General features: G+C 38.2%; 2 protein-coding genes and 1 non-coding gene across 4 annotated transcripts in view; 1 reads left to right on the top strand and 2 right to left on the bottom strand.

The window, feature by feature from the left end:
- Positions 1-438: 438 nt before the first annotated feature.
- On the bottom strand, positions 439-7,359 carry ORC6 (origin recognition complex subunit 6). 2 transcript variants are annotated; one of them, XM_007096714.3, is made up of 7 exons: positions 7,024-7,359; positions 5,458-5,587; positions 4,090-4,253; positions 3,781-3,870; positions 2,149-2,261; positions 1,615-1,683; positions 439-1,005 (listed from the first exon to the last, which is right to left on the bottom strand). In XM_007096714.3, the coding sequence occupies exons 1-7, from the start codon at positions 7,086-7,088 to the stop codon at positions 878-880; spliced, it is 759 nt and encodes a 252-aa protein (XP_007096776.1). In that variant the 5' UTR covers positions 7,089-7,359; the 3' UTR covers positions 439-877. The 2 variants fall into 2 exon arrangements, with proteins under 2 accessions (XP_007096776.1, XP_015399570.1); XM_015544084.2 differs by lacking the exon at positions 1,615-1,683.
- Positions 7,360-7,574: 215 nt separating this feature from the next.
- The window catches only part of VPS35 (VPS35 retromer complex component), a 28,471-nt gene continuing 15,240 nt past the window's right edge, over positions 7,575-20,805 (top strand). Inside the window, exons 1-6 of the mRNA XM_007096715.3 lie at positions 7,575-7,655; positions 13,467-13,565; positions 14,807-14,903; positions 16,222-16,345; positions 17,598-17,780; positions 19,425-19,638. Coding sequence (XP_007096777.1) covers positions 7,653-7,655; positions 13,467-13,565; positions 14,807-14,903; positions 16,222-16,345; positions 17,598-17,780; positions 19,425-19,638 — 720 coding nt within the window. The 5' untranslated portion in view covers positions 7,575-7,652. The remainder of the gene's footprint in view (positions 7,656-13,466; positions 13,566-14,806; positions 14,904-16,221; positions 16,346-17,597; positions 17,781-19,424; positions 19,639-20,805) is intronic.
- On the bottom strand, positions 18,508-18,580 carry TRNAK-CUU. The gene has a single exon. It is a non-coding gene; the product is annotated as a tRNA-Lys (tRNA).

Raw genomic sequence — 20,805 nt, 5'->3', positions numbered from 1 at the left:
GGTTACATTCTTCACTATGTGGGTGTGAAAGAAAATAGCCCTCAGTCCATCTGACTTTTTAATATGCTGTTAATGTGTAATTCATTACATGAGACCTTTATATGTGAAGTTCTCTCTATATTCTAACATTTGCTAAATACTTACTTATACCAGGTACTGTGCTAAATGTTTTATATGTATCAGCTCAGATACACCTCCAAATTATTCTATGAAGTAGACACCATTTTTAGTCCTACTTATAGATGAGGCATGAAGAAGTTAATTAGTTTTCTCAAGGTTCCATAGGTAGTTAAGTGGCTGTAAACTCAGGGAGTCTGATTCAAGAGTTTGTTGTCTAGTGAGCATTATTATGGTTCAGCATATGGCCTTTTTCTTCTAGAGTAGACAGCTTTTAGCATAGCAATGACTCCCCCAAACTGATGACAAGGGCAACCTGAATGCATATAAAAAGAAATATTTATTAACTCAAGCTGTACCATATACTGATTTAGTCAAACAAGAAATTTACACAAAAACCTAAGTAAAATCCATAGTATTCCATTCAGACCTGAATTTTATATTGATAGGACAGGAGAATGTCTTTTGCTTAAAACAAAAGAGCAAAATGGCTCCAATTCCATTTTGTAGGAATGCAGACCTGTGGGGAGCCAAAGCCATGCCAACCAGGCACTGGGCCTGACCTAATGAATTTGTCGCCCATGTCACCAGCCAGTTTGCTTCCAAGAACTCAGCCCCAGCACTGACTTCTTTGCTTTTAAGGCAATAGTCTTCGGATCCTTGTTATAAGAGTTCAAATAAAAGTCCAAAGCTCTCACATCTTCATTGAGGTGGCAGATGTACTATTAGTTTGCAGCCAATGGCAGTCTGGAAGCTGAAATCACTCTGCTATAACCTTTTGTGCTTTGGCAGCATTTTCCAAAATTTTCCTTTTCCATTCTTCATAATCCTGTGTCAGATCTTCATCTTTCTGCAGTTTATGTGGTCTGTCTACTACCTTCTCTGTTTCTATGAAAGAAAATTTTCAAAAGTGTTTCAAAATTCTTACAAGTAAAAAAAAAGTAACCTGTTTCAAAGATCTTATTAATTAAAAAATATGGAATATAATGCTGAAAACTGGAAACAGTAGCTAACACATTAGTTTTTTGCTCTTTTACTCCATGCACCTCACAACATCCTTAAAATAGTTAACATTTATCAAGCACCTATCTTGTGCTTCAAGACACTGAACCAAGAACTTCAATGGCATTATCTCATTCAACCCTCACCATAATTCTATGAAGTGGGTGCTAATATTAACCGCAAAAGATTAGAAAATTCAGGCTTACAGAAATAAGTGACTTTCCTAAAGTTCTAGAGTCAGTGGGTATTAAAGCAGGATTTGAACCTAAGCCGTTTGGCTTCAGATAGGTTCTTACATAATATTTCTATTAACTTCTTTAAATGACTACTTGGAAAAGTGTCTTATCAAATAAATGATTGTTAGAATTTATTTAAAACCTGACTCTTATCAGGCAAGCAGCTAAAGCAGCACAGTACTATTCACTGCATTAAACTCACTGTACACTAATCCCACTGCACTAATTTCAAAGCTTGTCCAGTGTTAATACAACTTACCTTTTGCTGGAGGTTCAACCATTGTCTTCTTTTTCTTCTGTGGTGGAGTAGCTGAATCTCCAGCCTCTCCTTTAAGGGAAAAAACGTGTTACCTACTAACTAAATTTTCTCCTATTCTTAATTTTACTAGTTGGGCACATTTTGGATTACAAATAAAAATTAGATACTTTGACCAAATACTAGGATAAGGAGAAGGCAAATGATCTTGCCCTTCTCTTTTCTTTAGTTTCTCTTGTCAGACTTGAGAATCTTTTCTATTCTAGCTTATGTATACGGAGGCTAGCATTTAACATTGGAGCATGTTAACAGAAAATCTATTTTTCAGGCATGGAGTCATATAATCACAGGTGTTTTAAAGGTCATTATGCTACTTTATTTGAAAAACCAAGTAATTTCTCACTAAAAACTTACTTGGTCCACATTAAATACAGAATTCAGAAAGCAGCCATTTTGCAAGTTTGAAAATATTAGGCTTTTACCAGTAAGTTTACATTTTCAAATAACACATTCTTGAAATATAGAATGAATACTCACTGTCAGCCTGCCGCCCAATCTTCTCTAATTGTTTACATAGTCGATCAAATATGGCTTTTTTCACACCAGATGTGGCTACCATTTTATTTTTATCCACCTTTAGCTTTAAAACCCTATAAAAGAGTTTAATAAATTACTATTTTTAAGACCAGTATAGCTATCTCTGGCCAACCATATTATCAACTTATTTCCTTTCCACTCATGCTTTATGTTTAGTTTTCCTTTTATTCCAAACATATATTATTAGCTATAATCATGTAAATTTGCCTTTTAAAACTACTTATTTAGTTGTTTGTTGGACTGACAGTTAAAATATAATGGGATCTGTCATGTAACAAAAGGGGCACACAGGGGCACCTGGGTGGCTCAGTTGGTTGGGCATACGACTTTGGCTCAGGTCGTGACCTCACAGCTCATGGGTTCAAGCCCTGCATCAGGCTCTGTGCTGACAGCTCAGAGCCTGGAACCTTCTTCGGATTCTGTCACAGTTTCTCTCTGCCCCTCCCCCCTCTCTCTCTCAAAAATAAATTTAAAAAAATTTTTAAAAAGGGGGCACACAGAAGACATCTGTATAGTGGTTCATGCCTTAAAGAACTCTCAGTGAATCTCAGATGTTACTAATTTGCTGAATGACAATCATAGCATTTTTAAGTGTTCAACTCACTTTAACCCATGATACTTATGTTTATACTATAGGAAGATAAATCACTTTCACCTCCCCAATTACCAATCACCTTCCTAATTACCAGTCCACAACAACTACTAATGAAATATACAAGAGACTTCTTGTTTAGGATAAATCTAGTCAAACCTCTGTTTGCTCAGTGTAATTTGGTTTCAAAAGTAGGGTTAGTTGTTAATATTGTTTTTTGTAACAGCCGCCGTACTCTTTCTCCACATACACATATCTTTGTTGAAATAAAAGGACATTTTCTATGAATGCCAATTAATCATTCTAGGTGTGTAGCTAATAGAGCTAAACAACCAAAATTAGAGGCTGGGTAGTAAGAAACCCAGTCTTTACAGGACAACTATATTTTGTTTTATAAGGAGTTTCCCAGCAAGATCAAATAAGACAACTTTAGACAAAGATAACAGTTAGGAGTATTTCCAAGGTACCATTTCAGTATGCACAAAAATAACCCCAAATTTTAAAATTCAGATGTAAAAATTCATCACTGGTGTTTTCTAAATTATTTGAAAAACAGCTGCAATTGGTACTTAAAAAAGATAGGACTGGAATAATCATAAACCAGTTTTAACGACAGATTTCATCACTCTTAAAGGTAGACCCTGGGGGTGCCTGGCTGGCTAAGTCAGAAGAACATATGACTCTTGATCTTGGGGTTGTGAGTTTGAGCCCCACGTCAGGTGTACAGATTACAAAAGAAAATAAAAAACTTAAAAAACAAAACATGGACCCTTGGCAAGCAGACTACTGGCAACAGTGATCCAAATTGTCAGATATATTGTAGGCTAAACAGAATCTGGTCACTTGGCCACTATTCCTAATATTATTTATATGGGAAAACATGCTCTGTGTTGAAATAAACTGAATTAGAAGTCTTCTTTGGGAATGAGAAATCTCTTTGTGAACTGTGGACTTTTCTCAATATTAAAAGGCACACTTACTTGCATGCTGAAAGTAGTGCAGCAGTGGTGAAAAGTGGCCTGGATAAGTCGAGATCCAACTGCTGTGTTTGTGGAAGACTGGACTCATAGCTAAGGGAAAGCAGTGTTTGCAGAATTATTTGTTAAAAAATATTATTTCAAAGGGACTGAAAATGCATATGAGAACTTACTAAGCCATTTAAATGCATGAGCTATACATCATATCACCTTACCATATTAGTTATTTTTTAAGACTGAAAATAGGACATTAGATAATTCTGCCTTTTGTATCAGTATAAATTTTCAGTTAAGACTCTTTATGCTTCTTACCTTTGCAATATCTTTGAAGCCATGTTCACTGCTTCTGTACAGCTAAATTGTACAGCTAGGTCTCTTATTCCAATATTTGAATTCAGGCCCAGTAAACACTCAAAAGATTTAAGACAGCTCTGATACATCTTCTTGTTCAAACCAGAAAGTTTAATTAAATAAACCTTTAAAAGAAAAAAATGCATGAATCATAAAAATTATCATAATCATTCTATATTGGTGGCCTTAAACGTTTGTTTAGTAGGTCACCTTTTCAAAATTAATTAATTCTGTGACAACTGACTCTATCTAAACATTTAGCTTCATTTAGTCAAAAGTCAGTAATCATGTCAGGCAGAATTGAGTACTGCTTTCAAGGAGCTCACACTTTAGAAAGACAGTCATGCATAAGCACAGATAATTTTAAAAAACAACATAGTGTTACTACAGCCACGCTGTGAATAAAAAAACACAGGAGACACCTGTTTTTCAACAAAAGTGACAATGTGCAATTTAGTGGGAAAAGGATGGAGGGAAGTAGTGGGAGTGGGGGTGGGAAGGATGATTGTGTGGAGGAGGGAGAGGAGAGGCTAACTGGGAAACAGGAGGATCAACAACTGAGGGAAACCAACTACACCTGGGAAAGTCAAGGAAAGTTTCATGAAGGATGTAACAGCAAGGCAGGGTCATGGAAGACCTTGCCAGAAAAGAAATGCATGTTAAAAAAAAAAAAAAAAGGTTGTTGCTTTACAAAGATGTAAGTCATTAAAGTGCATAGTCTGTTAAGTAAATAGTGTAGCTTGAGGTTAGTATTTAAGACAGGCTGGAGAGTTTGACAGTAATGGGGAGCCAATGTCACCATTTGATGAGTATATCATTATGTGATATATACTGTGTTAAGTGTGTTACATACAGTATATGGTTTAATCCTCACAATAATCCAGTGAAATGGATATTCTTATCCCTACTTCATGAATGAGGAAACTGGAAGCTCACAGAGCTAGTAACTGGTGGTACTGAGATTTGGTCTCAACATCTAACTCTTCCTGACTCCTAGCTTGTGCTCTCAACCACTGTGATACTGGAAGAAAAATACATATGGGTTTTAAAGCATGCGCTTTAGGAGGATGCTAGCAGCTGCATGAAAGATGGTCTTGAGTAAAGAAAGAGGCAGCCAAGGAAACTAGATGGTAAAGAGTAAAGGGAATTTTCTTCAACTTGACAAAAATGGTCTTGAAGTTTACCTAGAATAATCTTATCTAATAGCCAGGAAAATTCTAAAAAACAAGAGTTTAGTTAGAGTCTACTCTTTCCAATCAGAAATTAAAACATATGATTAAGTTTCAGTGTTGCAGAGGATTATTTAGACATTCAGTGGGACCTACTTACCCTGTCCAAGGGGCACTTCATACAGGAAGCTGCAAGATCCAGGCACATGACTGCATTGCTGGTTTCTGTGGTATGTGCAGACAGGCCATTACAGTTCACCTGGGACAGTCGCAAGTACTCCTCTGCTTTCCTGGTTATAAAGGCAACATGCTCATTAAGACTCTTCCAGAAGTTTGCCCAACACTTTGGTAAACAATAAATACAGCTTGGTGGACTTCGTTCTGGGCCTAACTCCTATGCAAGTTTATGTGGGGGTGGGAGACAAGGTTCTGTAAGACAGAATCAGCCCTGACCTCAGACACCACTGTGCTTAAGTACTTCTAAGCAAAAGTAAGTTCTTCAATTTCTTAAAAACAAACAAACAAACAGACAAACATACAAAAAACCCCAACTTCTTTCATCCTTCCATTACTGGGACAAACATGAACTATCGCAGAGGCTGGCAGTTATACCAGGGTTCCTTCTTTTTACCCCTTCCTCTAAATCAGTGATTCTCAAATTTTAATGTACAAGACAATCACCTTGAGCTTGAAACAGATTGCTGGGTCCCATCCTCGGGGTTTCTGATCAGTAGGCCTGAAATGGGACCCGAGAATTTACATTTCTAAGGAGTGCCAAGATGATACGGATGTTGCTGGTCCAGGAACCACACTTTGAGAATGGCTGTTCTAAACGATTACTGAATTCAAGAGATCTTACTTCAACTCTTAAGAAGTGCTTTCCTTTCTCTCCCTCAATTGAGCGCCAAAGCATCGGGCCTTGTCTTGCTCTCCACGCTTCAGCCACAACAGCTTTATTTCTAACCCTGGATTATGCAAAGTGATTTTTTGTGCCGCTCTTCCCACGTCTTCCGATAGCTGGCACCTTCTATCAATCTGGTCTCAGCAAAAGTGGCAGCCCCTCCAAGGCCTTTCTAGGATTTGTTTTTCTATTTTTTTAACGTTTTTTATTTATTTTTGAGACAGAGAGAGACAGAGCATGAACGGGGGAGGGGCAGAGAGAGAGGGAGACACAGCATCGGAAGCAGGCTCCAGGCTCTGAGCCGTCAGCCCAGAGCCTGACGCGGGGCTCGAACTCACGGACCGCGAAATCGTGACCTGAGCTGAAGTCGGCCGCTTAACCGACTGAGCCACCCAAGCGCCCCTAGGATTTGTTTTTTTAATGAAAAGCAAACGCCAGGGCGCGCTCTGTGCTCCTCCCTCCCCCGCTTCCGGCACATCACCCAGTTTAGTTTTCTCCCTAGTTCTGTCATAGACAGTAACCTCAATGGAGGTCTGTGTGGCTCACCACTGTAAAGAGACCCTCAATAAACATCTGTGGGACGACCTAAGTTCTCCGACTTTTCCCTTCCCACCGAAACAGCTGTTCCTAAAGACATCTGCAATTGTCCCTTCTCGCCGGCTCATAAAGGCCCACTCTGCTGGCAAGTTTTTCCTGAGACAGGGCCTAATCCCACCCACTTCCGGCGTTCCCCCCTCACTCCAGCATTGCCCGACGCGCGGGAATGACTCGGGCCTCGCCTGAGGGAAGTCTAAGGCCCGCTGAGGCGTGCACCGCCAAACCCACCTTAGCACATCTGGCTCGGCGATACCCAAGCGCGGTGCTAAACGCCGGATCAGCCCCGATTCCATGGCGCGAACTAATCTCGCGAACAGCTGCTACACGATGAAACCCGCGCGCAAACGCCGCGCCAGCCAGTGACGGCCAGGCCCCACCCCTCTAACTGCATCTGGATTGGCTGGGACAAGAAGTTGAGACCGTTCCACAAATCAAGCCTAGTCTTCCTTTTGCGCATGCGCAACGTGACTGCACGCCCCTGGACAGGTGAACTTGGGCCGGCAGCTCCCACTTCTTCCATTCCTTCCGTCTTGACAAACTACTCAAACGACACCTTTACTTCCTGCTGTCTCCTTCCTGCCGCCGAGAGATTCCCCGCTACAGTGCACCTCCCCGCCCTCTCTCACACACTGTGGAGGGACAGGCTAGAACCCAGGTCCGTCAGTCCATGGATAAGTGGCAGGAGCCAATAAACACGCGAGACTTGAGTTCCTAGAAGCGGGCCAATCGAGGAGCCGCCTGCAGGGTCCGAGGGCGGGGCTAAGGAGGGCGGGGTTTGGAGAGGCCGCAGCGTCACCTGACCGCAGGAGGCTTCGCGCGGGGTGGGTGCTGCTTGCTGCAGGCTTTGGGGAGTCGCCATGGTAAGTGTTGAGGGGCGGCGGGCCCCGGGCGGACCCTTCTTTCAACCTCTGCGCTCTCCCACCGCCCTGGAGCCTTGCGGGCGGAGTTGGGGCTCTGCAGCCTGATCGGGGCTAAGACCAGCTCGGCTTGGCCTGCGGGATGAGGACAGGCCGGGGAAGGCCGCAGGCGGGCAGATCCGAGATCGGGGTGGGCGGCGGCTCCTGATCGCAACGGTTGCTCTGGAATGGGGTAGCCTTTTCGAGGGGGTGTCTCGGCCTGTAGGCTCTGAGGTCCATGAAGGCCTGCTGCCACCTCTTGAGTGGAGTCGGCCACCGCCGCGCCTTGAGGGGAATACCGGGTCTAAGCGTCAGGCTGGGTCGGGGGCGTGCAGTGGGCCTGAGACTCCGAGGTGGCGTAGGGATCCGCCCAGAGATTGATCTGTCGCTGGCGTGCGTTTCCACCTTTGTGCCTGGTAGTGCTCTGTTGTCCCCACGCCCTTTTCTTGTACAAGAAATACCTACCGGAGGGGCCAAGTGGTGTCTTGGCCTTTTTCGGCCTCATAGCCCCCTTCCACTGCTGTGTTTGTCAGCGATTTCTAGGGACTCACGTGAATTTCCTGGAAGGACTCTTGCTATCTGATATCCATTAAGTAGGACAGAAAGGAGACTTCTTGTTTCCTTTAATGTTTGTTTATCGGGTACCTTGGCTATATTACGTGTCTTCTCATTGATGAAATCTAAGTATTTTATTTGCTGGAAGTAGGCATTCATTCTTGTTAGCTCCTCTTCGTGGTGGCAGCAAATCGTGATGTGGCTGTTGGCCTGTAAACTTGAACTTCCTCAAAATGTAAATCCATGTGCCTAGTTTCCACAAAGGCAAGTTGTCACTTGCATTTTATTAGCTTTTGACATAATCTGCAGTGTATAAACCATGTTTTGGGGTGTTGGTGTATTCTATGTAATTTTAATGATCTCATTATTCAGTTCATGTAGACAGGCTTTTATAAACCTCTAAGCCTGGAAACAGACTTCACTTTAAATGTGTTAATGCCAGAAAGCAGGATTAAATGTTTGACATACTACTTTCATATAATATATTGCCGTACAAGATTTTGTTTATTTCTCAGAATTTTTACAATAGAGAACTGATGTAAGGACGATGTAAAAATTTAGCGAGGATGTGTCAGTTTCTCAACATTTATGGATTGATATGTACAGTGTTTTGTAATGGAAAGCACTTAATTAAGGATCTGCTGTACACCTTAGTTCTGTACTGGGTGAACCAGTTTGAAGCAGTGAGCTGGACACACGGTCCTGTCCTCATGGACATTTTTGGGAAAGGAAACTTGGCTGTCAGTCTTGTCACAGTCAGTGTTTCTATGAATTGGGCGAGTCATTCATTCTTCTTTGAGTCTCACTGAAAACAACTGTTGGCTTCTTTGGCTCTTCCCCGTCCTAAAATTCTGGGATACAATTCAATTCAAGCATATTGTATGCCTTCTAATGTCAGTGCTAGGCACTGGAAACAAACACGGTCCTTACTGTCCAAGAGCTTGAGTGTCTAACAGGGAAGATATGCTTATGGAACTTAATGTAATATAGTCTTTACAGTCTTTATTAGCACTGTCAGCTCAGTGTTGTGGGATCGTAGAGGGAGAGAGTTCTGCTTCAGGAGCCTGAAAAAGACTATGGAAAGTGACATGTGAACTGAGACAGTGAGGAAGGTAAGCAGAAATTCTCCAGGTGGAGGAGAAAGAGCATTGCCAATAGGTGAAGCTGAGAGAAGTGAATGCTCATGGTGTGTACCAACATAGAATTCCTGGAGAAATTTATTGGTAAATGAAGTTGGAGCCAGTTTAGTGTTCAAATTGTATTTTGAAGTTCCCAAGCCCTCATCATCCTTAATGCTCTGTACTTCAGTTGTAATGTTGTGAAAGGAAAAGAAAGGGAAGGGAAGGAAAGAAAGCAAAGGAAAACAAAAGAAAATACAAAATTTCTGATTTTGAGAAAAATAAAATAGTACTTTCACTAAATATGATGAAATTCTGTATCTTTGTGAGAGTGGTTATTTTCACTTTACAGTTGATTTGCATTGTGTTAGGATTACATCTACAGCATATCAGTGAAAAAATGGACCAGTAAATAAGTGGCTAGGATGGGTGGAGATAATTGCTTGTATCTGAGGGGGGTATAATAATAATAACACTTAAAAAGTGCTTATTACTAAGTGCTAGGCATGTTCTGAGCTCTGTGTCATTTCATTTATTCGTCATAATAGTATAAGTACTCTTACTGTTCCTGTTTGATGGAAGAGGAAATGAATGCACATTGTTTGAATGGAGAGTAATTTTATAAGTGATCCGTTCATAATGGATCACTTTCTCTGCCTTTCTCTGAACCGTGTAATTGTATAGACTTAGGACTGTTTGGCCTGGGTCTCAAGCTAAAGTGAGCCTAGTCACAAATGTTAATTTGATCTTGATTCTTTAGTGTTTCCATTTTTCTCTGACCCATGTAACTGCTAAGTATAGAGTCATTTGTAAATGAGGAACCACTTCTGTAAGTGAGGAGACATTGATTACCTGGCTCATGTTTAATGAGAGCATGTTCGTAACAGTTCTTACTGTTCTTGCTGTATGTGACACTTCCCAGGGAGGGCATCAAGACACTCCCTTAGAATAGCCATATTATGGCTACATTTGTATAATAACTACATTGTTCTGGGAGTAATATCTAAAAATACATTTCTTTATTATAGCTTTAGTTTTTCATTTGTAGCCTACTTTGTAATAAGGGTGTAGTTTTCTACATTTTGTATTTATGTTTCTATTTTAAACCCAGTTGATACAAAATAGAAGAATTTTGCTAAAGTTTTATTTATAAATCACTGAATCTATTTAGTTCTATACAAATATTTTTACAATTGTAGTCTCTTTGTAACCAGTTATATTTGCTATATTAAAGTAATTTTAATACAGAATAGCCAAAAGATGGAAGCAACCCAAGTGTCCCATCAATAGATGAATAGATAAACAAAATGTGGTATATACACAATGATGGAATATTATTCAGCCTTAAAGGAAAGGAAATTCTGACACATGCTACAACAAGGTTGAACCTTGAAAACATGCTAAGTTGAAATGGCCAGATACAAAAGTGTATGATTCTACTTATATGAGGTACCTAGAGAAGTCAGACTCAAGAGAAAGTAAAATGGTGGTTTCCTGGCATGGAGTGGAGAATGGGGGATTATTTTATGGGTAGAGAGTTTCCCTTGGGAAAGATAAAAGGCTGCTGGAGATGGATGGTTGGTGATGACTGTGCAACAGTGTGAATGTACTTAATGCCACTGAACTGTACACTTAAAAATGGTTAACATGGCAAATTTTGTAAGTATTTTACCACAATAAAAAATAATTATAAAAATTTCTTGATGTATAAATATTTATCTCTAAGTTGATCATCTGAATATAATGAAATCTGTTGATTCTAATAATTGTTAAATCTATTCCATCTAGAGATAAAGAGCCAAAAAAAATTCCAAACTATAGTTTGATGTCACTGAAGTTCTCAGAGGACTAGCCCAGGATGAATAGCAAATTTTATTAAGTCAGAATCCTCAGATGCTGGTGTTGTCTTTGCCTCTGAGACCAACATTTAACACTAATAGTTCTGCTGTGTAAATTAATGTTTAAGCAAGTTTAGCTTAAAAGACATAACTTTTTCTTTGAAATTTGTGTATGCTTGTGAAGAAGTGTGGTCATAGGGAAGCACAGGATACTAGAGTTTGCCATGGGAAAAAGATAGAGACGCTTAGCATTTCTTGTTATTAGCTTTCCCCTCTTTACAAAATTAGACCAAGAGAAAACTTTCCACTTTTATAAGTGATTATAATTCAGAAATGGGTTTTATGTGGTTTTTGTTACTCTCAAATTCATTGTTGTTTTGATTGTCAGATATTGGAACAGACCAGATTAAACTTTCACGTTTATGTGTAAGTCTTTGCGGCCTTCCTTTCCATCTTATTGTGTAAGAGGGATTTTATCTTTGGTTATTTTTTTTATTAAGGTGAAATTTATATAACATAAGATTAGCCATTTTAAAGTGAACAAGTTAGTGACATTTAGTACATTCGCAGTATTGTGCAACTATTTCTGTCCAGTTCCAAAACATTTTTATCACTCCCAAAGGAAACCCTATACTCATTAAGCAGTTATTCCATGAGTCTCTCTTCTGGTAACCACCAGTGTACTTTTTTTTTTTTTTTACCAATAGAACACAGATGCGCATGTGTGTGCGCCTGAGTGGGAGAGGGACAGAGGGAGGCAGACAGAGGCTCAGAAGTGGTGCAGGGAGCCCTACGCAGGGCTTGAACTCACGAACCATGAGATAATGACCTGAGCCAAAGTCGGAAGCTTAACCAACTGAGCCTCCCAGGCGCCCCTCTACTTTCCGTTTCTATGGATGATTTGCCTATTCTGGATATTTTATATGAATGGACTCATACAATATGTGGTCTCTTTTTTGTCTGGCTTCTTTCACTTAGCAAGATGTTTTTTAGTTTCATTCGTGTCACATATATCACTACTTTGTTCCTTTTCATGACTGAATAATATTCCAGTTTATGTGTTTATGTATATGTGTATACCAGAACTTAACTATTCATCTATTGATTCTTTAGTCATTTTTTTAATTAAACACGTAACCTGAACATTCTAAAACCAACTCATTCTTTCCTACAGTGAACATTTGTGAATATCACATAACCTAATATAAAAATGATCATCATTTATAATTGCAGTACAGTGCATTTATAGAGTGTAGAGGTGTAAACACGTTTATATAGCATAAAGGAGGGTGTAGTTATTTCTGCTTAACAGGTAAATCTAATTAATTTTGCAAATAAGGTTTTGCTGGTAACAAACTGAAGAGTACATAATATTTTGTCCATTATAACTATAGATTTTTCTATTTGAAATGGTAAGGTAGGTACTTGAGAGTACTCCTATGGCCTTCTACATCAGTCACTAATATTAGTTTCAGTTATTTTATTTCTAAGTTTTTTAGTTCCTTGTTCTATATTGCCTGAAAATGTCAGTGTTCCATAAACTGGCTTCTTGATCTAAGAATAGACTAAAATGCAGATGAAAAGTAGTATGGAGAAAAAAAGAGGCTTTTAGAGATTTGGGTTACACTATACCTATCACAAAGACTGGATTGATTGGATGGCTGTGTTCGGGTTGGATTTAAACTAACACCACATGTTTTTTGAGGCCAACCTGCTAACAAGTATATTGAATCAGTTTCTGAGAGAGAAGAAATTCCGTATACATTACTGTTCCCCTTTGGCATTATTTTGCTGTTAAGTTAGATGACTGGGTTCAATAGTTGTCAAAAATAGATAAATGGGCTTGAGATCTAGAACTGGAATGAGCTTATGAAAGCTTTGGAAAAGGGCTATGGCTAGAGCTATGGAAATAACAGATTTTTATTTTTTTATTTTAATTTTATTTATTTTTAAAAGTTTATTTAGAGAGAGGGAGAGAAGTGCGCAAGCACATGGGTGTGGGGGGGGGGGGAGGAGGGGAAGGCGGGTGGGGGGGGAGAGAGAGAGAGAGAGAGAGAGAGGGAAAAAGAGAGAGAATGAATATGAATCCTGTGCAGGCTCTACCCATCTGGGGGCTGGATCCCATGAACTGCAAGATCATGACCTGAGTGGAAATCAAGTGTCGGACGCTTAACCCACTGAGCCACCCAGGCACCCCAGAAATAACAGATTTTTTAGAGGAGAGTGCTAATGGGACATTAATGGAAATATTTTTTATTTTTCAGCCTACAACACAGCAGTCACCTCAGGATGAGCAGGAAAAGCTCTTGGATGAAGCCATCCAGGCTGTGAAGGTCCAGTCATTCCAGATGAAGAGATGCCTGGTAAGAATGTCAATATGAAAGCAGAATTTCAGCCTGGGTTTTCTTAAGTCCTATAGCATCACTTCTTCTGTCTTTATCCCACGTCCCTCAAGCACTGTGTGGAGCAATTCCAACAGAGAGCCCTGTTTACTTGCATTTGCATTTATGATTTGGGATTGTCTCTTCTCTACCAGAATGTAAGCTCCAGGAGGACAAGAAACCCTATCATCTATTTACACATAGTGTTGATCTACATACCAATATCTGCCCTTAGTTACTAGCCTCATTGATTCTATATCTCAAATCTGAGGAGTACTTGACATATAATGGGTGCTTAATAAATATTTGTTGAGCAAATATATTTAAAAGCTTTCAGTTTGGATTATTCAGCTTTTTTTCTATCTTGAAGACTTTTTGTTTCTATTCTGAATAGATACATATTTTTTGCAGCAACCAACTTGAAAATTATCCTTACACCGGTTTCTGTGTTTTCATATTCTAAAAGACAGGGTAGGAGGTAATCTGTATAGAAACTATGGATTCTCTGCATTAAAATTTATGAAATGGAACCAAAGAGGCCGGTACTTCAAGTTATAAGTTGCTCTGATGATGATGATGATGATGATGATGATGATACCTTATCTTTGTAAAGTGTCTTATAGTTTCTAAAGCTTAGCAATATGCCATTTTAACCAATTATACCTACTGTATTTTTTTCTTACAAAAAAGTGTGTTGGAATGGAGAAGACGGGTGGGTATGGAACTTGGTATTGCTTGTTTCTGTTTTTTCTGAGTCTGAATATTGCTTTCTGTATCTGCAGGCATTTTTTGTATTTATGTGTTCAGTGGACACATGGGCATTGTGAGGAGGAAAACATACTTAAAAGGATAGTCATTTCATACATATCTGAAGAGTCTTTACTTGTGGCAAAGCCATTATCAGGATAATATCTTGCTTTAAAAGAATTAGTATGCCAGCCCTCTTGATTGTAGGAAATGTGAATTAATGGAGCTAGTTTCATAGTCACTAGGGGTTGAAAAGATTAGAGTTATGCCAGGAAGTTTGCAGTCCTAGTTACAGATGACTTGCTAATAAGCTTTGCAGTCCTGATGAACCATGAATCTTTTTCTTTCAGTAGAGAGAATGTAAAGTGAAACTAACCTGATTTGCATGTGATTAAAATAATTTAAGTACTACATACTGTATAACAAATCCAAGTTAAATGAAAGCTTTCTCATCAGTTCTCTTGGTATTTCTGTAGGACAAAAACAAGCTTATGGATGCTCTGAAACATGCTTCTAATATGCTTGGTGAACTCCGGACTTCTATGTTATCACCAAAGAGCTACTATGAACTTTGTATCTTTTGAATGTTGAAGATTGAACATTTTCATCATACTTTTTTTCTTGATAAGGCCATATTTTGTTTGTTCCTTATTATGTTTTTCTGGTTTTACATTATTTTTCATTGTCTTAACCAAATAGTACTCCATGGAAATTTTGTGAGAAAAAGAAAAACTGAATATCAGAAACCCTTTTTCTATGCCTTAGCTTCTTTAAATAGGTTGTTGCAGTTTCCAGTCCCTTCATGAAGGATATTGAAGCTATTAGGCAGTTGGTTCTTTAATGCTTAGATTTTGTTATGCAGTATTCTGAAGTGGAAATGAATTCAATGATTTGCCATTTTAAAACCCTCTAGTAGTATGTTAGGCAATCCTTGTTTATACTCCTTTGCTTTACCAGACTATCTTTAAAAACCCTTATTTTATTTTTTTTCTTTAGCATTTTATTCCATTTATTTTTTAAGTTTTTAATCACCTGGTGCTCATTGTGACAAGTACCCTCCTTAATCCTCATCACCTGTTTCACCCATCCTCCAACTCCTGTCCCCTCTGGTAACCATCAGTTTGTTCTCTATAGTTAAGGGTCTCTTTATTGGTTTGTCTCTCTTTTTTTTTCTCTTTGTTCATTTGTTTCTTAAATTCCACATATGAGTAAACAGAAACTTTATTAAAAAATTTTTTTAGGGGCGCCTGGGTGGTGCAGTCGGTTAAGCGTCCGACTTCAGCCAGGTCACGATCTCGCGGTCCGTGAGTTCGAGCCCCGCGTCAGGCTCTGGGCTGATGGCTCGGAGCCTGGAGCCTGTTTCCGATTCTGTGTCTCCCTCTCTCTCTGCCCGTCCCCCGTTCATGCTCTGTCTCTCTCTGTCCCAAAAATAAATAAAAAACGTTGAAAAAAAATTAAAAAAAAAAAATTTTTTTTTTAAAATGTGTATTTATTTTTGAGAAAGGGAGAGACGGAACACGAGCAGGGGAGGGACAGAGAGAAAGGGAAACACAGGCTCTGAGCTCTTAGCACAGAGCCTGATGTGGGCTCGAACTCATGAACTGTGAGGTCATGACCTGAGCTGAAGTTGGATGCTTAACCAACTGAGCCACCCAGGCACCCCATAAAACCTTTATTTTAAAATAAGGAAAACCCACTGAAATCGTCTTCACTTAAACACATACTTTTTTGAAGGACTAATGTTTAAAATATCTGCCCAGTAGTTTAATGACTCCAACAAGTTCATTGTATTGCTTAGGCTGGCATTGCTTCTCGGCCTTTTGGCTAAGATCAAGTGTTGTATTGCTTAGGCTGGCTTAGCTTTATTTGAGTCCTTAATCGTAATGAAAAGATATGGCTATTTCTGATGAACTACACTATTTGGAGGTCTACCTGACAGATGAATTTGCTAAAGGAAGAAAAGTGGCAGATCTCTATGAACTTGTACAGTATGCTGGAAACATTATCCCAAGACTGTAAGTAATTGAGAATTTGAGGGCTTTTATAACTGCATTTTCCACTTTATGTTATAGCCTTTAAACTTTGATTTTTAAAAATCATTTTTAAGGTTACTTAATTTCTTAACAAATTGAGATTAACATTTTGGTAGAAAGTCTAGGTTTTCTTTTTTCTTTTTTTTTTAATGTTTTTACTTATTTTTAAGTACAGAATTACAGAATACGAGTTGGGGATGTGCAGAGAGGGAGGGAGACACAGAATCCGATGCAGGCTCCAGGCTCTGAGCTGTTAGCACAGAGCCTGACGCGGGGCTCGAACTCACAGACTGCAAGATCATGACCTTAGCTGAAGTCGGATGCTTACCCGACTGAGCCACCCAGGTGTCCCCCCACTTTTATTTTTTTAATATTTATTTTTGAGAGAGAGAGCGCACACACATGCACACACACAAATGTGGGCAAGGGCAGAGAGAGAGGGAGACAGAATCTGAAGCAGGCTCTGATCTGTCAGTGCAGAGCCTGATGTAGGGCTCGAACTCACGAACTGTGAGATCATGACCTGAGTCAAAGTTGGACACTTAAACAACTGAGATACCCAGGCACCCCAATACTCTGTGTTTTCTTTTAAGGTTTTAGGGTATGATTAATTTTACTTTTTATATAGATAGTTGAGGAATTTTTGAAATAGAAAAGTGGACTTACTGTTTTGTTTAATGTCGTGACTACTAGAAAAATTAATGATGTTTATTCTCTTCCTAATGTGTAAAGGTGATTATGATACTCATGTGTGTATATATATATACATTTGTATATGTATGTAAATATACATAACCTGTATGTAAATATATATGTAAGTTGGGGAGAGGGTCAATGAGTGGTTTTCTCTCTTTATAAGTTCTCTCTTTTTAAGTTTATTTTTGAGACAGAGCATTCAAGTGAGCGGGGAAGGGGTAGAGAGAGGGAGACAGAGGATCTGAAGTGGGCTCTGTGCTAACAGCAGAAAGTACGATGTGGGGCTTGAACCCACAAACCGCGAGATCATGACCTGAGCTGAAGTCAGATGTTTAACTGACTGACCCACTCAGGCACTGTGGTTATATTATAAATTAGATATTTTTTCATTGTGCAGAAGAAAAACATGGTTCCTGTCTTGCTTAATAGGTTTGTAGTCAGTATGTTTCGACATAATCAAATTCTTGACTTGAATATTTTACTTATTTATTTTTGAATATTTTATTTTTAATCAAATATTTTCTCATAATTCCCCTAGTTATCTATTGATCACAGTTGGAGTTGTATACGTCAAATCGTTTCCTCAGTCCAGGAAAGATATTTTGAAAGATTTGGTAGAAATGTGTCGTGGTGTGCAACATCCCTTGAGAGGTTTATTTCTTCGGAACTATCTTCTTCAGTGTACCAGAAATATCTTACCTGATGAGGGAGAGCCAACAGAGTAAGTGATTTTCTTTCTTGATTTAGTTGTAAGATTTTTTTGTTGTAGAATATGCAAGAAGTATAGAAAAGTGTTTGGAAGAAAATAAATCTCAGTAATTCTCCTCCCCACACCCAACTAGCGACTTGTAGCATTTCATGTATGTATTTCCCCTGTGATACAGAACTCTTGAGCATGTGTGGTGTGATGTAAAATGTACTATTATGAAATTTATGTCTGTGGATTATTAGAACCTGCTTTTTTCATTTAACACAATTGAGAGCATTTTTCCATTATGTTAAGTATTCTTTGAAACTGTGACCTTTTAAATTACATTTATGATGAATTCATGAGGTATGATGAACTTTTTCCACAAGTGAGGCTAATTTTCATATTGTTTCTTGAGTATCTTATCAGTTTTATAATTTATGGACTGGATAACCTGGATATAAGAGACTTAAGTTATCTGTGTACACAAATTACATATTAACTCCAAAACTGAAAAAACAAAAGCCTTTCAGTGAGAGCCCCATCTCTTGTGTGACCAGTATTCTAGTACCCACATCCATTGCACTTTTATTCTACAAGTGTAGATAGTCAGCCAGCTGTGGTCTTCAACCAACTAGATGAACTATTTATGTGAAGATTCTGTAGATTGAGGAACTTAATATCTTTTTGTTTAATTTTATTTATTCATTTATTCATTTTTATTATTTTTTTATTATTATTATTTTTTAGGTAATCTCTACACCCAACATGGGGCTTGAACCCGTGACCCTGAGATCAAGAGTCACATGCTCTACCAACTGAGCCAGCCAGGCACCCCTTATTTATTTATTCATTTATTTCTAAGGTGCACAATTCGATAGTTTTTAGTATATCTACATCAGTTCCTTTTTAAGGGAAAAAGAATATAATAAAAATTTACCATGCATGTGACAAAGTTAAACAGTATAGAGGAGATAAAAACTTAACAGTGCTGAGGAGATGGTGAGGTTATTTGTTTTATTATGATTTGACTGTCACTTTTGAGCATTTATTTTTTATTTTTTTAAAGTGTATTTATGTATTTTTTGAGTGAGAGAATCCCAAGAGAATCAATGTAGGGCTTGAACTCATGAACTGTGAGATCATGATCTCAGCCATAGTCAAGAGTCGGACGCGTAAGTGATTGAGCCACCCAGGCACCCCAGTTTTGAGCATTTAATTAGGCAGTTGTTAAAAAATTTTGAAAACTATGTTTCATATCCTAGAAGATGAAAAATAAGCAGGAAATAACATAGTTTCTTCCCTCTCAAAGCTTATATTCCAATTGGAACCATAAAAATTTTGATAAAATGATGTAGTTAGTATGTTATTAGTATCAAGTTTTTTAGGCTTTTTGAATTAATGGAGTTGCTGTAAGAACAGGTTGGCCCCGGATAGAGAGTGGAGGAAAGTTTTTTGTCCCTTTGTACTTGTACTATGTTCTCTCCCTGGTATTTTTTTTCTCTTGAGTCTGTTTTCCTTGAAATTGAACACTAAGCCAATGAAGTTAAAGTTTCTAATAGAAAACATTGACATATTAATGCAATAAGGAAATGCACAAAGGAGAGGGATAACAGTAAAGCTGGTCCTATGGCATAAATAGTGTATATAAAGAATTTTTCAACTGTCTCTTTGCAGTGAAGAAACAACTGGTGATATCAGTGATTCCATGGATTTTGTACTACTCAACTTTGCAGAGATGAACAAGCTCTGGGTGCGAATGCAACATCAGGGACATAGCCGAGATAGGGAAAAAAGAGAACGAGAAAGACAAGAACTCAGAATTTTAGTGGGAACAAATTTGGTGCGCCTCAGTCAGTTGGAAGGTGTAAATGTGGAACGTTACAAACAGGTTTATATCCTTTTACTTGTCACTTTTCTTACATCATGAGGTATAAATTGAGGTCTAATTTTTACAAATATTTTTATTAAATAATACTACATTGAAAACCATTTTAAAACTAAAGATTTAAGTAAATTGATTTTCAGTTTGTTTGTGGATTGGAAGACTCAATATTAAGATACCAATTTTTCTGAAATTGAGATTAACTACATATTACTGTAGATTTACTCTAAAACTACAGTAAGATAATGTGATATTGGTGGAAGGGATAAACACATAAATCAGTGGGAGGAATAAAGCAGAGATTGACAAGCTTTTTCTAGAAAGGAAAAATAGTAATATATTTTTTTATTTTACAAGCCATGTTGTCTACAACACTAAACTCTGCAGGTATAGTGAAAAACAACCACGGACAATATAGAAGTAATGTACAAAAACAGATAATTGAGCTAGATTTGCTGAGCCCTGGAAAAGAGAATCCAGAATGGGCCCAGTCATATATGATAAATTACTTTTGATAAAAGTGTAATGGTAACCTTTTCAACAAATGGTTCTGGAACAATTGGACATCTGTGTGCAAACAAAACCCTTGAACTGTGACCCATTCTCATACCATGTAGAAAAAGTCAAAAATGGATCAGGGTTGTAAATATAAAACCTAAAACCATAAAACTTTTAAGGTTTTTTTTTTAATGTTTATTTTTGAGAGGGAGCATGTGAGAGAGTGGGGGAGGGGCAGAGACAGCAGAAACATAGAAGCAGGCTCCAGGCTCTGAGCTGTCAGCTCAGAGCCCAACATGGGGCTCAAACTCACAAACCGCCAGATCATAACCTGAGCCAAAGTCGAACACTTAACCGACTGAGCACTCAGGCACCTATAAAACTTTTAGAAGAAAACACAAAGGAAATCTTTATAATATTGAATTAGACAAAGATTTCTTAGGGCACAAAAGGCACAAATTATAAAAAAAAATTGATAAAATGAACTTCATCCTAAATGACTTTCTAAATAGAAACCCAGAATTTTTTACTTAAATTTTTACTTAAAAATTCTTCTATAAAATGTTAAAGTTTAAAAATGAAATAGGGGTAAGAAAAATCTAAAGTAAGATTTTCAAATTAATAGTTTATGTTATTAGAGGAGTGGTTTAGGATTTAAAAATAATTTTTTTTTAA

This window comes from Panthera tigris, chromosome E2 (assembly GCF_018350195.1).
Source record: "Panthera tigris isolate Pti1 chromosome E2, P.tigris_Pti1_mat1.1, whole genome shotgun sequence".
In the NCBI taxonomy this organism is placed as follows: Eukaryota; Metazoa; Chordata; class Mammalia; order Carnivora; family Felidae; genus Panthera; species Panthera tigris.
Note: the sequence above shows the minus strand (reverse complement) of the source record. Positions and strands in the feature narration are given on the sequence as shown.

Coding starts and splice junctions, on each gene's coding strand:
- ORC6 (XM_007096714.3), bottom strand. CDS start 7,088: ATGGAATCGGGGCTGATCCGGCGTTTAGCACCGCGCTTGGGTATCGCC. Junction 2,262..3,780: donor GCACTACTTTCAGCATGCAA/GTAAGTGTGCCT, acceptor ACTCTTTTATAG/GGTTTTAAAGCTAAAGGTGG. Junction 1,684..2,148: donor GATTGGGCGGCAGGCTGACA/GTGAGTATTCAT, acceptor TTTCCCTTAAAG/GAGAGGCTGGAGATTCAGCT.